The sequence below is a fragment of the Ursus arctos genome, unplaced genomic scaffold, assembly GCF_023065955.2.
Source record: "Ursus arctos isolate Adak ecotype North America unplaced genomic scaffold, UrsArc2.0 scaffold_9, whole genome shotgun sequence".
In the NCBI taxonomy this organism is placed as follows: domain Eukaryota; kingdom Metazoa; phylum Chordata; class Mammalia; order Carnivora; family Ursidae; genus Ursus; species Ursus arctos.
Window position 1 is genome coordinate 40,417,627 of NW_026623111.1, and position 16,549 is coordinate 40,434,175.

The following is a 16,549-nucleotide window of genomic DNA, read 5'->3' on the forward strand; positions in this document are numbered from 1 at the left end:
ATTCTGGTTAACAAGTTTGAGTCTGTAATTCTGAGTGCAACATCTAAAGACAAATAGGTGGATGCAAGTTGATTAGGAGAGTTGCTAAAATGGAGAAGATTTTCAGAATTAGAGTATTTTACAAAGAAATAAAGGAGAAAAGAAAACTGAGGGGACAGAAGCAATTTTTACATGTTTTAAGTATGTACTGTGTCTTCCTGATGCCTTTTCTTGCTTTTCCCCCTATTAAAATAATTTTTCATTTGTGCTTTCTTCTCTCCCTTTCTCTTTCCCCTCTTCTGCTTCTCCAACTCTAACCCTTCCTAGTTTTTAATTGAGTGTTGACTGTGCCAGGAAGCATCTCTGGCTTGAGTAGGGAGGGGAAGTGAGCATTATAGACCTTGACTTCATAATTTAGAGTTTTTCTGAGTTAATGGGAAAAGTAGTCATTAATTAGATAACTGGGCCAAAAATTATATAGTTATAAACTCCAAGTCTTATGAAAGACTTTAATGTGCCATTTAAGCTGAGTCCCAAAATCAATAAAAAAAATATATCACTTATTGCATGCGGGGCGCTGTTTTTAGGTACTTGGGATATCGATTTGAATAAAACCTAAATGCAGTGTAAATCCTTATAGGCCATGATAAATTTAGGTTTTATTTTGTTTGCATTGGGAAGCTATTGGAGAATTTTGAGAAGGGGAGACATGAGTTGATTTACACTTTTAATAAGATTGCTTGGCTATATACAGAGAATGGGTTTTCCAGAGGTAAGACTAAAGCAGAGAGAAAATTTTAGCAGAAGAGTTAAGAAGTGGTAGTAGGTTTAACCTGCTGGGGTGGACATAATCAATGGTTGAATTTGGTATTATCATAAAGGTAAAGTTGACATAGGATGGTCGTATCTATTGGATAATTGTTAGGATTTCTTTTTTTTCCTTAAGCAACTCAGTAGATGATGGTGCTATTTACTTTTGGGGAAGTCTTGGATCAGATTGGGGGATAGTGGAAAATCAGTAGCTTTGTTTTGACCACAGTAAGTTTGAGTTGCTTATTAGATACATAAGACATTGGATATAAATTACTGAAGCTCAGGGGAACAGTTGAGACCATACTGTCAACTCTCAATATTCCTGACATTTGCAGGAAGAATATTGCATTTCTTTTTCTGTGTTCTCATAGCATCTTTTATCCCACAGTTACTTTTTTTCATAGCATTTATTGTATTGCTCTGATTGTTCATGTGTCTTGTCCCATGGTCAAGATTTTGTTGTATTTCTCTCTCTAGTCTCAGCGTCTGGTAACAGATTTTTAGATAATAGATGATAGCTATTTCATGTTTGATGAGTGAACCATGTTTATTTCCCCCGTCATCACATTCTGTCAGTTTACCTTTCAAGTGTCTATCAAATCCATTTCTTACTTTCTATCCTCATTTTCTTAGTGCTGATCCTCCATTATCCCTCACTAGGATCTGGACCTTTTAAATGGATTTTTTAAAGGAGTGGAACTCTAAAATGTCAATGTTAAGCCCTAATTATATGAAGACACCCATTAAGGATTGTGTTCAGCAGTACTAATAAGAGATCTGACTTTAATGGCTTAAATATATTCTTTTTCTCACACAATGATTATGTGGAAGGTAGATGGTTTCTGGAATTGAATCAGTGGTTTGAATGTATCAGAGTCAAGGTGTCTGAGATTTTCTTGGCCTTTGCCTCATAGGGAAAGAGAATGATGCTGAATTTAGATTGAACAGTAGAATTTAAGTAGGACATAAAATATGGTGTGGCGTTACTCAAGTGTAGGGCAACTTAGTTTAAATATAATAAATTAATGATTTAAGATAGGAAGGTGAGTGTAAAAGTAAAAGAGCACAAAGAAGAATTTCACCAGTGTAAAGGAGTATGACTGGACCATACTGAAAAGCTCTGCTAGGAGCAGAAAGGGTGGCTAAATCTGAGGGAGATTATGGAGTAAGTAGATAACTGGTTTGAAAGTGAATATAAAGAGGGAAAAGAAGTTATTAAGGAGACCAATAACTACCTTCAAGCTTCTAGGTGTACTGAACTGGCAGAACAGTGGTACTATTGATGATGAGGGAGAAACAAATGGTATGAAAGTGCAGGAATAGGTAATTAATACTCATGTTGGAGCATATCCCAGTCTGAATAGAAAATGGTCAGAATGGCTGAAATGGCCACTAGTGGTTTTTTCTGAATGGTAGTAAACATAGAAGGGGAAAATTCTTCAAGGCTTTCTTGAACTCTGAAACATGGAGTCATAACCAAGTATCTTGGACTTATTTGTGGCAATTTAAGGGAATTTATGAAAGGACTAAAGAGTTATAGCTTATTGGACTTTTCAGTGACATTAGTGTGAACTTTTTTAATAGTTGGGAACATTTTGATCCCCTAATCCATCTTTGGTGCCTTTCACCTAATGCTGTTCTAAAATAGGGTAATTTTATTAAATATTCAGCAACAAAACAGTCTTCATGTTTAAAATCAAATCAAATGTTATAAATTTATTTTAACATGTTTAGTGTATTATGTTTGAGTGTTCTATTAAATAAGCTAATAACCCTTTTTTTTAAGGTACAGCAGGGAAGAACTGGAAATTCAGAGAAGGAAGCTGCACTTCCATCTACAAAAGCTGAGTTTACTTCTCCTCCTTCTTTGTTCAAGACTGGACTCCCACCAAGCAGGTTAGTTAGACAATTATAGCTCCATATATTGAAGGCATTGGTATCTTTATTTTGTATTAGGACTGTAAAGTATAAGAGTGCTGAATGTTTTGGCAGAAAAACTGGAACATTCTATGCTGTTTCAGTACCAAATGAATTCTCTGTGAAAAACTCTTCTGGGTACCTTCCCATTTAAAAAAAAAAAAAAAATCTAGGTAAGCAATAAATGAAGCATGGTATGTAGTCACACGTATATAAAAAGTCAATCTTAAATTTAGGAGAGGTGGTGATAACAATGGTCTTGCTGTTTTCTGTGCTTATTATTATTCTTACATAAAGAATTATTGGACTTTCTAAGTCTAGATCTATTGACCTAAATGTGTTTTACTAATTTTAGTAAAAGAGACTGTAGAGATTTCAGACTGGACAATCTTTCAGATTAAAACCATTTTCTTTTCCTTTGGTTTGTTTTGATAATACCTAACTTTGAGTTCCACAAGGTACCAATTGTAAGAGGCAGATGCGCTGGCAAGTGGTTAGCCTGTTACTAGGAAAACGGTAAAGGGTAAGCTAAAACTAGGGAAGTTGGATGTTAGTTTAATTTTGAGTTAGATAAAGATGATTTATCAGGTATTTCTCTGGGCCTGAAATAAGTCAGTAACCCACCTGTTACTAGTGCTCAGCTGGATCTTTTACCTTTTGTGGTATTGCTTAAGTTTGTTTTACGCAGTTTTCTGGTTTCATTATTCTGCAATTTTGAATTGCTATAAGAGATATTTCATAATATACAAATGCAGGAAGAGACAGTATGGGAACATGTGGTTTAGCCCTAAGATAAAGATTCCTGAAACTTTCACCCAAAATTAAATGTCACAAAGCCATCTTGGATTTTGACTGTCTCTTCTCATCCTAACAATTACTAGTCATGGACATGTCCAAATATTATTTAAACTAAATGAAATCTCATCAAATGTTTGGCTAAGAAGTTACGATAGCGGAGGAATACTGATCCTTTTCATATGTAGTCTTCTTTTGTTTTTTTCATATTTTAAAGGAGGCCACTCTCATTCATTGAGTTTATCATGTTCTGCAGTACAGAATGATGTGAAGAGCTTTGACTCTGGAGCTAGACTTCAGGGTTCGAATTCTGGCTCTTTAACTTACTAGCTCTGTGTCCTTGAGCACATCCCCTGACCTTATTCTTTCATTTCCTGATCTGTAAAATGTAGTAATAATAATCCATCCCTCACAAGGTAGTTACGTATATTAAATAATTTATGTGAAATGTTTTAGAACAGTAATACATACATAGGTAATACTCTATAGATGTCTGCTAATTAAACTATTTAAAAATCAGTAGCAGGTTTTCTGTTATTTTGCCTGCCCCCTCCTTTTTTTTTTTTTTAAAACAAAACAAAACTAAACGACCTTGGGGAAGATTATGTAGGGCATTGTACCACTATTAGGAATTTGGCTTTTTCTGTAAGTAAAATAAAAGAGGTGTCACTGTCAGAGTTTGTGCAGAGGAATGAAATAATCTGTGATAGGTTTTTTAAGTCTTAATTGCTTTATTAAGATCAGACCACAGAGAGATTACGGGCAGAAACTGGAGGCCGGTTAGGAGGTTGTAACAGTTATCTAGGCAAGAGATCACTTGGACCAAAGTGGTTGTGGTGCAGGATCTTTTACGTCTGAGATGAAAGAGACTGCAGGAGGAATGCTTTTCGGGGGAAGAAGACCAAGAGTTCAGTTCAGGACATAATAAAATTGAGATGTCTATTAGACCTATAAGTAGAAATTTTGCATAGGAAGTGGATATATGGATCTGGAGTTGTGGGGAAAGGTATGGGCTGGGTATAGAAATTTGGGAGCAATCAGTGTTTAAGTAGTATTTAAATGAAGTAGTGAAAATGAATTAGATTGTTAAGGAGTAAGTATTGTTAGAGAAGTGGTAAGAGGGACAGAGCCTTGGGGTGCTTCCTTCCAGGTCAGAAAAATAAGGATGAAGGAGGAGGAGGAGATCCATAGAGAAGAGTGACTACTGACATAGGAAGAACACCCAGTGTATGTCTTGAAAAAGATGTGTTTCAAAGTAGAGGAACAATTAACTACCAAATAATACTGATTGGCCAAGAAGAAGAGGACTGAGAATTACTTTTTAGATTTTATTTATTTTTAAGATTTTATTTAATTTCTACACCCAGGATGGGGCTTGAACTCATAACCCCAAGATCAGTAGTCATATGTTCTACTGACTGAGCCAGCTAGGTGCCCCGACTTTGGAATTTTATAATATATAGGTTGCTGTTGTTCCTGATCAGGATCATTTTTAGTGGTATTAAGGTGAAGTTTGAAAAAAAGACGTTTTGGAATGAATTCAAGAGAGAATGGAAGGAGAGGAAGTAGAATGAGAAAATATAGACACCTTTTTTGAGGATTTTTTTCTTTTAAGGGGCAAAGAAATAGAACAGTATATGAAGGGAAATGTGGGGTCGGGAGAATGTTTTTTCTAAAATGATAGAAATTACAGCATGTTTGTAGACTTAGGAGTATGAGTTACTAGAGGGGATATTGATGATGCAAGAAGCAAGAAAGGACAGTTGTGAGAGCAATGTCCTTAAAAGTCAGAGGGACAGGATGTAATAGGCAAGGGGGGTGGGGTTAGGCTTAAAAAGGAGATGGATAGTTCACTTATGGTAACAGGAGAGAAGGCAGGACACAGTGAAGGGTGGTGGGTAAGATAATATTGATAGGAGCAACTGACCGCTCTCTTCTGATAGCTTCAGTTTTTCCCAGCACACAGGATGCCAACTTATTGGTGAATGTGAGGATATGTGGAAGTGGGTGTTGAATGTTTGAGAAGAGAAGAGAAATTCTGAAATACTCATTTAGAGGTGTGTGAATGAAATAGGGGGAAAGGAGTAGGATGGCTAGGCACCACTGGGAGAGAAACGTGCCATCGAGAGAAGGCTGTTTTTCAAAATGGGAGAAATTACAGCATTTTTATGTTGTTGGGAATGAATTAGTAGAGTGAAATATTGACACAGGGAGAGAGACGGTACATTTCCAACGTTTTGGAGGTTAATGGCTATGGGTTTAAAATGAGACCAATCAGCTTGCTTGGGTATGTTTCTCCTGCCCTTGTCAGGTGTTCATATGTTTGTGAAGATTAGCTAGAGTTGGATTTAACAGGGGTTACAGTTATACCAGGGAAATATGACAAAGGAGCAAGAAAGGTGAGAGGGTCCTTGAAGTGATTATAATGATGGATGACCATGGATTGAAAGAGATGGAGAATACTGGCTTCTAGGGGACAGTAAAAAGGAAGTAAAGAAATGATAGAAACGTTAGCAGATCTACCACTACTACCAAAAAAGTGGATTAATTGCCACCATAATCTATAGAAACACACCCAACATGTCAATATTGTCACTTTTTGATATAAAGAGTAATATAACCCATTGCTCATTAGGAAACTTTGTTTTCTGGGTTCATCTTTTTTTTTTTTTTTTAAAGATTTTATTTATTTATTCGACAGAGATAGAGACAGCCAGCGAGAGAGGGAACACAAGCAGGGGGAGTGGGAGAGGAAGAAGCAGGCTCACAGCGGAGGAGCCTGACGTGGGGCTCGATCCCACAACGATGGGATCACGCCCTGAGCCGAAGGCAGACGCTTAACCGCTGTGCCACCCAGGAGCCCCTTCTGGGTTCATCTTGATCAAAAGCATACTTTTGTTCATTGTGAAGTATTTCCCCTAAATAATTATTTGTGTTTTTACTGTTTTAGTCTTTGTATTTATGGAGGTTAGAGAGACATGTTTGAAAGTAAAATTTTTTGACTTTAGGGAAAAGACAGGAATGTCACTTAAGACATAATAGAAACTACACAACAAATAGTAATGAGCTGTACTACTGACCTTACCACTGTATTTCCTTTGTTTAAAAATCTTAGATTGCCTTATTAATGTGTAGATGACTGTTGGTATTTTTGCACAGAACTTTTTTTATTGGTTCTTTGTACTTTATCAGTAGAAATGCTAGGTTTCTAACTTTCTTTATTGCCAAGCAAATTGGCATACTTGAGTAAAATGTTAATGTTTAATATATCAGAATGTTTTGCTTAATCTTTAAAAGTTTTTGTATTATGTCAAGAATGTACAGCTTGATACATTTTCACAAGCTGAACACTTATGTATATTTCATCCAAATTCTCCAGTTGTTAACATTTGGCCATGTTTGCTTTATAATTTCCCAAAAATATTTTCCTTTTTGAACCATTTATTAATTGTGAACATCGTGCCCCTTCAACCTCTAAATACTTCAAGTAAGAACAAGGACATTCTGTTATGTAATCATAGGACATAGTTATCAAAGTGAGAAAATCTAATGAGCCAGTACATTAATACACAAACCATAAATATAGCTAATTATTTCAGTAATGTCTTTCATGGAAGTTCTTTTCTTGATTTAGGATTCAGTCCAGGATCATCCATTATAATTAACTCTTTTATCTCTTTATTCTTTAATCTGAGACAGTTTCTCAGACATTCTTTGTATTGTCTTTGTATTGGATTTTGATGAGTACAGTCCATTTGTTTTGTAAATCATCCCTCAGTTGGAGTTTGCCTGATGTTTCCTCTTTGTTGGATTCAGGTTCTGCTTTTTAGGCAGGAGACTACATTAGTGATGTTGTGTCCTCAGTGCATCAGCCTGAAGGTAGATGATGTCATTTTGCCCCATTATTAGTGATGGTAACTTTAGTCATTTAGTTGTGATGGTGTTCTTTGGGTTTCTGTACTGCAGAGTTTACTATTTTTACTCTTTGTATTTAATAAGTAATCTGTGAGGAAACTGTATCTATCCTATTTCTTCTTAAACTTCCCAAGAATTTTAGTATCCATTGATGATTTTGGCTTTCTCCCGTTACTACTATAATGGCTGTAAAATAGTGATTATCTAACTCTGTTATTTTTCTTACATTAATTAGTTGGCATTCTCCTTTAAAAATGAGCTTTCCACCTCCTCCACTTATTTATTATCAGCTAGACTCATTAGTTTTTATTTTATTTGTGGGATTATGGCTTATAAATATGGTTTATTTGTATATGTAGTATATAAGCTATATCTGCATGACTTATATATACTGTAATTCATATCGATGCTCAGAGTGTTCCAGACTTGCTCTGTGGCAGTCTCTTCAGAGTGGCTCCTGTGACCTTTTAATTTTTCCCCATCGTGTTTTTTTGTTGTTGTTGTTTTTGAGGATTTTTTTTTTTTACTTTCTAGCTTTACCAGATGTTCTTGGCTTATCTTGTGCTTTCTCTGCCCCTCCCTGGAAGCAACCGTTTCTCGAAAGCACCTTGATGCCTTTTAGTGGGAAATGATGATTAGAAACCAAGATCTTGGCACCAGTTAGCTCATTGCTGTTGGAGTGCCACTGTTTCTAGGCTTTTTCAGCTGGGAGAAAACAATTTCAATATGAAATTGTCTTATGTATAATTTTAATCATGCAGTCATCATGTTTCTTTTATTTCACATTTGACACCACAGGTTTCTACTTACATTTCCTTTTTCCATCTTGCATCTTTTACCGTTTTACCGCATTGAGAACCTAGTTCCCAACAACTTCAGTGTATGTACTTGTTTAATCCTAAAAATACACATAGAATAGATTAGGACTTCACCTGCCATTATGAAAACCAAACCTATTAAGTAGAATTCAAGATTTCTTTGGAATTATTTTTTTCTTTTCCTTTTTTTCCCCAGGCTGAGGGTATATAGTCATCATATTCAGAAGTTTCCTTCAGAGTGGTTATATTAATCATTAAAAGTATAATTTGATCCATTGTTTCTGTTTGTGTTCAGCTTTTCTTTTCCTCCATGTTTATTGATTTATTTTTTGCACATATAAAACATTTAACAGAGTTCCAAGTATACTCAGATTTGTCACTCTTCCCCCAATTTCTTTATCTAGTTTCTAGCTTATTCTTCCATCGTTTTTTTTTTTACATAAATAAGCAGACACATAAACATATATATTTTTCCTATAGAAAAATTTTCCCATCGAAAAAGTGTCTTATTAGTCCTTTAAAGGACTGGCAAGAGTGTAAATAGCTGAACTTTTTATGGAGTATGTCACTATGAATAAAATTAACTTTCTTTCGAATTTTATTTTGAAGGAGTTATTTTGAAATGGAATTTTTATGAAATATATATAGTGTAGGTTTTACAAAACACATCAGAGTGTTACTGTTAGCTGGTACACTGTTTGTACCTGTTATTGAAAGAATATAGGAGAGAAATACCAAAGTTTTGAATAAGGTTTTGTGAAACCACAAAAGTTAATGTTACTCATAAAAGCACAGAAAGTTATTTCTTGATAATATATTATAACCTGATAAGCCCTTGGTTCTTATTGTGCATTTTGACATCATATTGAAAAAGATTTCTAAAAATATTCTGGAGTTAATAAAATGTTGATGACACATTTATATTTAAATACCTACTAGCAGTTTTAGTACCACAGAGACTTGAAGAGAATGATATAATAGGAACATGCTAAAGGACTTTAGACAAAGTATGTCAAAGAAAAGAAAAAAAAGAACAAGGGGGGTCAGAGACAACAATATGTAAGAAAAAACATAGAAAATTTATCTCACCAGAAACAGCACCTCTTCTCAGTCTCAGACAAGTACTGCCTCCAGAAAAGCCAATTCCAGCGTTGGGAAGTGGCAGGACCGGTATGGGAGGGCCGAATCACCCGACCTAAGGTAAGGCTGTTTTTAAACATTGGCTACTCCCTGATGTTTAGATCATCAGTGTTGTTTTGTCTAGTAATAAGATAATAAATTTTGATTAGATTGTACCATATTTTTACCCCCTCAATTATGCTTTTTCATTATAGAAATGAGGGTTTTAAAAATCATGAGTCAGGCCCTGTCACCTCACACCTTGCCTATCATTTCTCTGGCTTTTTATACTACATTATAAATTGCATGGAACCATGCTAATGGGACCTCGATAAACGTTTTTTCCTCCCTACTGCTGCAGGTTTAATTCTTTTTTCTCATATCACACCCTATTAAATCCCTGGGTGTTTCTCATTATTTGTTGAATAAAATTTAGCCTTCTGAGTTAGTATTTAGAACCTATATAAAATTGAACTACACTGAATCTTTCCAAATGTTTTATCTCAAGTACAGTGCATAAAGCAGCCATTTCATTGAGTCTACCAGCTGTCTTAGGAAGTTCCATCTCCTTTGTTGTTACTGTGCTTTTACTTCTGATTCACCTCTGCAGAATTATGGTTTGTGTTCTGAATCTTAGAGTTACAAAGCATGCAGCCTTGGGTGGGTACTGTATACTCTCTGAGCCTGTAACATGGGAATAATAATTTCTACCCCAAGGGATGTAATGAGAAGCAGATAGATTAGATAGGATAGTGCATTGCAAATAGTAATCAGTCTGAGCAATTAACAGGTTGCTTGACTTGGACATGTAGACTTAGGTACCTCCCTAATCTGCCATTTAAAGTTTTAAACAGTGATGGTATGGGGGTGATATTTTGTTTGCGTTCGTTACAGCATTTTAAGCTTTCTTCCTGGGCAGGTTGATGCTAAATTATGTGCTTTTAAATATTTTCATTTAGATGTGTAAGTTATCAGATATCTTTGATCATAACAACTAAGAGAAAGGCAAAGGAAGGAAACACTATCAAAATTTTATTTTCTTAAATTTCCTTTTCTTTGGGGTCTTTATTATATATTCTCCACGGATAGTAAGGATTTCTAGTCAAGTTGGCTTTGATAGGATCTCTTACTAGGAGAGAATAAGCTTAGTCATTCTCAAAAGTGGCTATTCATCTCAAAGTCAAAAATATCTTGACTTTTTTAAAGAATATCCAAACTAGAAATACAGTAATTAATGCAGATAGAAATATATTATCTATATTCTTAGAATAGTCTCAGTTGCATGTGTTGCTTTAACAGGGTATAGAATGAAAATTTGCATATCTTACTATTTTAAAAGTGTACTCATTGACGTTTTTCATAATATTGTACGATATTGATCTTAGTTTTTAAAACTACAATTCCTGAAGCACCTGTAGAAATTTCAAGAGTTATTTTAAATAAAGTTAGATCTGAAAGTGCGGAATGGAGTCTGTGAATCTTTTCATGTTTAATATTTCTGTGAAACCCTAAAGTTTAACAGGAGTGCTAATAATGTAATTTCTGTATAATAATTAGCTTGGTTATTATAGCATACAGTGCATAGAGAAACTCTTAGATTTATATTTAACCTGGCCAGCAATCTGGACAGCCTGTTTATTGATCCCAAAAGGGCCAGATGATAAGAACTTTCATTTTCATTGTTCTGTTGTTGAAATGTATCAGTAGCCATTTTTGTAGATAAAGAATAACTACTTTTTTAAACTTACAGCAGTTTCATGGCATAAGTACTAGATTTGAACACTAGGTTTGGTTTTGTGCCTGTGTGAATTTAGGATAGTTCCCTAAAATCTCTAGGCGTCTGTACATTTTTAACATGACAGGCTGGACTGTGTTATCAGGAAGGCCCTTTCAATCATGAGAGTCTTTATTTTCTGGCTAGTCCCTAGTTTACATGGAAAAGGAGATCTGAGAAAGTAGGGCATTTATTCCAGATTCTCTGCCTGTTAGTACCTGCAGTTAAGGCAAATTGATTTTCATAAGCAAAGGCGCAGAAATACTTGAATCACTTATTTTTAATGCAATTTAAAACTTTATATATGGTTCTTTTGCTACTATGTCAATATCTGAAATTCCTTTTTATATCAATCATTTGACAGAATTTTTTTACTTAAAATAGTTGTGCTTTTGATATAATGGTTTATTTCTCGAAATAGGATAATTAGCTTATAGAGACCATATTAGTTCTCATAACTGAAAATGATCTATCTCAGTGTTTATACTATTACTCCCCCACCTCCTAAATTTTGCTTCGGAAACACAGAAAGCTCCCATTCTGACATTGTGATTGGTCTCGGAATGTAAGTAGTAGGAAATTTGACACTATTTTCAGTATATATTTTGTGCTTTTGAAAATTCAAAAGAAAAAACTCTAGATAAAAGCTATTGTTCTCCTTTCGAATGGTGTATGTGTGCATGTATATATGTGGTCACATACATACATACCCTTACAGGATAAAAAATGAGATGCTAGCTTTTGTAGTTAACAGAAATGTAGGTAGGGGTTTTTTTGGAAGATGGCTTAAATCTCTTTGTAAAGAGCAATTAAACAGTGGTTGCAATCCTTATTGTAAGTTATTTGGAGACTCAGACTTCTTATCTCATGTGTGTTCCTATTAATTTATATAATATAGTGTTCTTCCAACTTTTGATAAATAGTACTCTTCAAGCTAACTATATGTGTGTAACAAGGACATTTTATTGATACAAGTTTGTTTCATAAATTCAGATTTGTGATACTAAGCCAATTAGTAGAAGAATAAAGCAGTTTTAATGAACACAGAAAATTGAAGTTGGCAATGTGGATGATTGCTGTAATCTTATCCTAATGTCCAGTTTGTGTGTTTTGTTTCCATTTTATAAGATTGAATTTTGTCAGGTAATTAGTTTCAAATTCTAGGTTGTCCCACTAAGCTTGTTTTTTAGTATTAATGCTTTTTAACCAGACTCTTGAAAGACGAATAGTGAAAATTGCTTAATGTAGAATCGCTAAAATATTTAAACCTGCTTGCATTTCTTATAACAGATTGGATGTTAAATGGACATTCAATCTAAGATTGACCTCTTCATTTGTTCTTTCACTACTTATTATTATGTCTTGATGAAGTAATATACTGAAAAGATGTACCTGTACCTTCATGGCATTTGACCGAGCACTCTGAATGTGGGTTGCTGTATTATGTAAGATTTTATGTGATTGGACATATGAAGGCCTTTATTTTAAAAGATTCCCTGTAGAATGGTATCTTTTCCTGTATTTAAAACATGAAATTAAACAAAAGTATGGCAGGTTATCCTTTTTCTCAAGCTCTGCACAAAAGTGAGTAAATTTGGCTTCCCTAATGAACAGATTTATGTCCTCTAGTGAGTCAAATTTTAGCATAGTTCACCTTTAAGCCTTCAAGATAGTTTTAAAAAGTAACAACATTTAAAAAATTCAGGCCCCAGAGAATTAGCATGGAAAACACTTTGTAAAAGAAGTAAACTTTATAGTCATACCTGAGCCTGAATCTTGGTACTGGCACTTTACGTCACAAAAGAGCCTTTTTCTATATCTGTGAAAATGAAACTAATTGGACTTACACTAAGTACTTGTGGATTAAATGGCTTCTATGGCTGCAAAAGCACCTGTTGCAGGGTACCCAGTAAGAGTTCCCTTTGGATCTCTGCTCCCACCGTAGTCTCTTTAATAGTAGTACTGATAGACAATAAATTACATGCTCTGAAAACAGTTTTAAATTCTGTGATTTTTATTTTGGACATTTATTATTTTTTAAGACCGCATTTTTTATTGATCTTCACTTGAAAAATAGAATACATTAAGTTGTCTTTATAAACTGTTCATCATAGAAAAAAGTATTCTTGTGCTTGTGAAGGTAAAAGAAAAAGTATTAGAGGCAGTCCTGTGTGACTCCACAAAACTCAGAATTTATCAGTATAAAAATATATATGCAGTGAATGACATTACCTTAGTTATCAGGCCTTGGTAGGTATGACTATATTTGTTGAGTAATAAGGAGTTAAGTATTAATTTTTATCAACTACTTCAAATTCCTTCTAGAAGAAAATACAATATAAGTGTCTTCCTTGGGCGTGCCTTTAGTTGTAGTCCTCAACTTTGGCTATGTATTGGAATTACCTGGGAAGCTTCAAAAAATTACGGATACTTAGGCCCTGGACACTGAATTAAATAATCTGGTGTATACTCTGGGCATTGGGATTCTTAAAAGCTCTCAGATGATTCTGATGTGTAGGAAGCTTTGAGAACCACTGATTGAGAGGTGGAATTCTGGCTTGGCATAAAGATTATCAATTGGTTATTAATCAAATATTTAGTGATCACCTTGGAATATGAGGTAAAAATGATAAATTTAGTAGGATGGAACTGATGTTTGCATAGCATTTTATAACCTTATAGAGCTTTTTCTTCTGTGTGAGTCTCATTTAATTTATATTTTCTGCTTCTTTGAAAGTCTTTTTGTTGGTAGCCAATATCAAAGGTGTATCATGCTGTTTCTGTTGCATACAGATTGGTGGTTAGTATATTTGCCAAACTGGAAATTAGAATCCTGCACATGTTATTTTCCTTACATACTTTCTCTGCTCATGTTCTTCCCTCCATTTAAAATGTACTCCCTCCCTGTCCTACATGGCTAAATCCATTCTACATGTCTTTCAAGGCTTATCTCTTTCCTACAGTAACTTAAAAGATGTTATACCGATGTCCTTGGCAGAATTGTTACAGGCATCTACTTAGCTGTATGACCTGAGTTAGACAGTGATCCTAGTGCATCTGTCTTAACTTGGGAATATTTAATAGTTACCTCTAGATTTTTCCCTAGAGATTGAATCCTTGAACTGTTGCTGTTGCTGTGCAGTTCTTATTAGGAGCTCTTTTGTGAGAAACATGCATAGATTTCTTCAAGGATATGTGATTCATTCATTCTTTCAGAATAGTGATTGAGAATTTTGAAGCAGTAACCCCTTTGAAAATTTGCTGCCAACTATTGTCTCTTATGCCTGAAAAATACATGTATACACATGCATATATTGAAGTTGAGGAACCTCCTGACCCCTCAGTATCCCATGTATGCTAGTTAAGGATTCTTGCTCAAAAGTATAGTTGAACCCAGGAGCTTGGGTGGCTCAGTCAGTTAAGCATCTGCCTTCAGCTCCCGTCATGTTCTGGGATCCAGTCCCATGTTGGGCTCCTTGCTCATCAAGGAGTCTGATTTTCCCTCTCCCTCTTCCCCCAGTCATGCCCGCTCGCTCTCTCTGTCTCTCTCAAAAATAAATAAATAAAATCTTTTTTTAAAAAAAAGTTAAATCTTGAGATCAAGTCTTTATCAAGAGGGCATGTACTCAGTGTTGTTTTGCTCGCTTGATTAAATTACTTTTATTGAATTGTGCATTGTTACAGTTCACCCAATATCGAGGAACATTTTGAGAAACAGCTCTGTGAAATTCACTTACACTTTCGTTGTAGTAATATTGGAGACTTTGTCCCTATTTCAGTGTTTTTCACAGCGTGAGATTGCAGTCCCTTAGTGATGGGTGTGAAATTAATTTCATGGTCTCAGCCACCACATATTTCATGGTTTTGTATTGTTTATTTTGCTTTTTTGTGTGTGATATTGAATACTAATAAATCATGTTTGATTTTAACGTTACTCTTTCCTTTATAATAAGTGTAAGTATTGTTTCATGAAGCTTTCAGTTGTTTATATATGTTTACTGGATTGCTGTGCAAAATGTGTTTCTTAAATAACTGTATTTTGAGGTCAAAAGTGTTTGAAAACTGTATCCTACTTTGTCTTAACATGGACTCAGGAGAAATTTTTTTCTCTTTATTTTCATCTGGAAAATGGGAATAATAGTTGCTACCTAATAGGGTTATTATGAAGAGTAAATGCATATAAAGTGCTTAGAATAGTGCTTTCCTAGCACATAGTAGGTGCTCAGTAAACACTAGCTATTATTACCAGGAAATGCCATCTTTAGAGCTAATGCTTTGTTTTTATCTTACACACATCAAGACTTTTGTTATTAATGGTGTCCTTTATTTTGGCTGTTAAAAAATGAGAAGCTCAGTAATAAATTTGTGACAAAAGATTAGTAACTAATTCTTTCTCTTCCCTTGGTCCTAATTTTGTCACTTTTAAAGTTTTGTTGTATCTTTGTAAGCGGCTTACATCAGAATCACCAAAATATATCATTTTAATTTAATTACGTTATAATTTCAGAGATATTTTCATATTCATGAAAGGTAGAGGCTCTTGTGAACATCCACTGCCTGTATTAAGCTTGTAGATTAATGAGACTTCAGATATCCATTGTGGTTAGTTTCTGTCTCTTCAGCTTTTTACCGTCCAGTATAGAGAAGAGAATCTTGATAGCTACATTAGCTATCTGCCTTACTGAACAAATGTGTAAGCAAGTCCAGGTAAACTTGTGCTATGTGGAAACTCAGGGTACAGTAGATCCTTATAGTGAAGCTCTATTAAATCTTTTTATGCATTGAAATAAAAAGTGGTTCGTTAAAAATTTTCAGAATAATATGGTTCAACATCATTTTACATAATGTGGCATCAGAATAACAGATTGTTAATTACTCATCTCTTAATTATTATGTACTTTTTGTTACTTTGGTATATGCTTATGTATCTTGTCATATATTTCTGAACAAAATGGTAAAGTTCACATTTCTGATTAAGGTAAATCAGTTTGTGTGGTGAAAATCCCTGGACAAAGAGGTGTTGTTATTGTGGAAATTGCATTTTCTGTATTCCCTCTACTGATGCACATTTGTTAAGGCTGGTTTTTCATGTGTATATTTTTAGAAGCTTAGTATTTGCCACTTGAATCTTCAGTGAGTAATCCATTTAAAGTTGAAAAATTAGACTTCTCTGACCATATTTAAGATAAACTTTAAGGAATGAGTACTCTCATGTGTCCCAGAATATTTGAAAGCAGAAGTCTTTAGAAATCCAGGGTATATAGAAATCTTTCGTTTGGGCACAGACATTAGAGTGTTAGATCTAGATTTAAGTTTTGCTACTTTAACAATTTGGAGAAATTACAAATCCAAATACATTTGCGAGAATTTGTTCCTGAGGAGAATAAATTTTAAAAGATGGAGAGGGGAGAATGCAGCA

At 34.5% G+C, this 16,549-nt stretch overlaps 1 protein-coding gene across 30 annotated transcripts in view; it reads left to right on the plus strand.

The window, feature by feature from the left end:
• Positions 1-16,549, plus strand: part of FIP1L1 (factor interacting with PAPOLA and CPSF1) — a 75,745-nt gene that overhangs the window by 23,272 nt on the left and 35,924 nt on the right. For 9 of the 30 annotated variants that reach the window (XM_044387740.3, XM_026508896.4, XM_026508897.4 and 6 more), the window contains one exon: positions 2,579-2,688. In XM_044387740.3, coding sequence (XP_044243675.1) covers positions 2,579-2,688 — 110 coding nt within the window. Of the gene's footprint in view, positions 1-2,578; positions 2,689-9,329; positions 9,438-16,549 lie in introns of all 30 variants that reach the window. The other 21 variants (XM_026508890.4, XM_026508892.4, XM_044387735.3 and 18 more) reach the window with 3 other exon arrangements.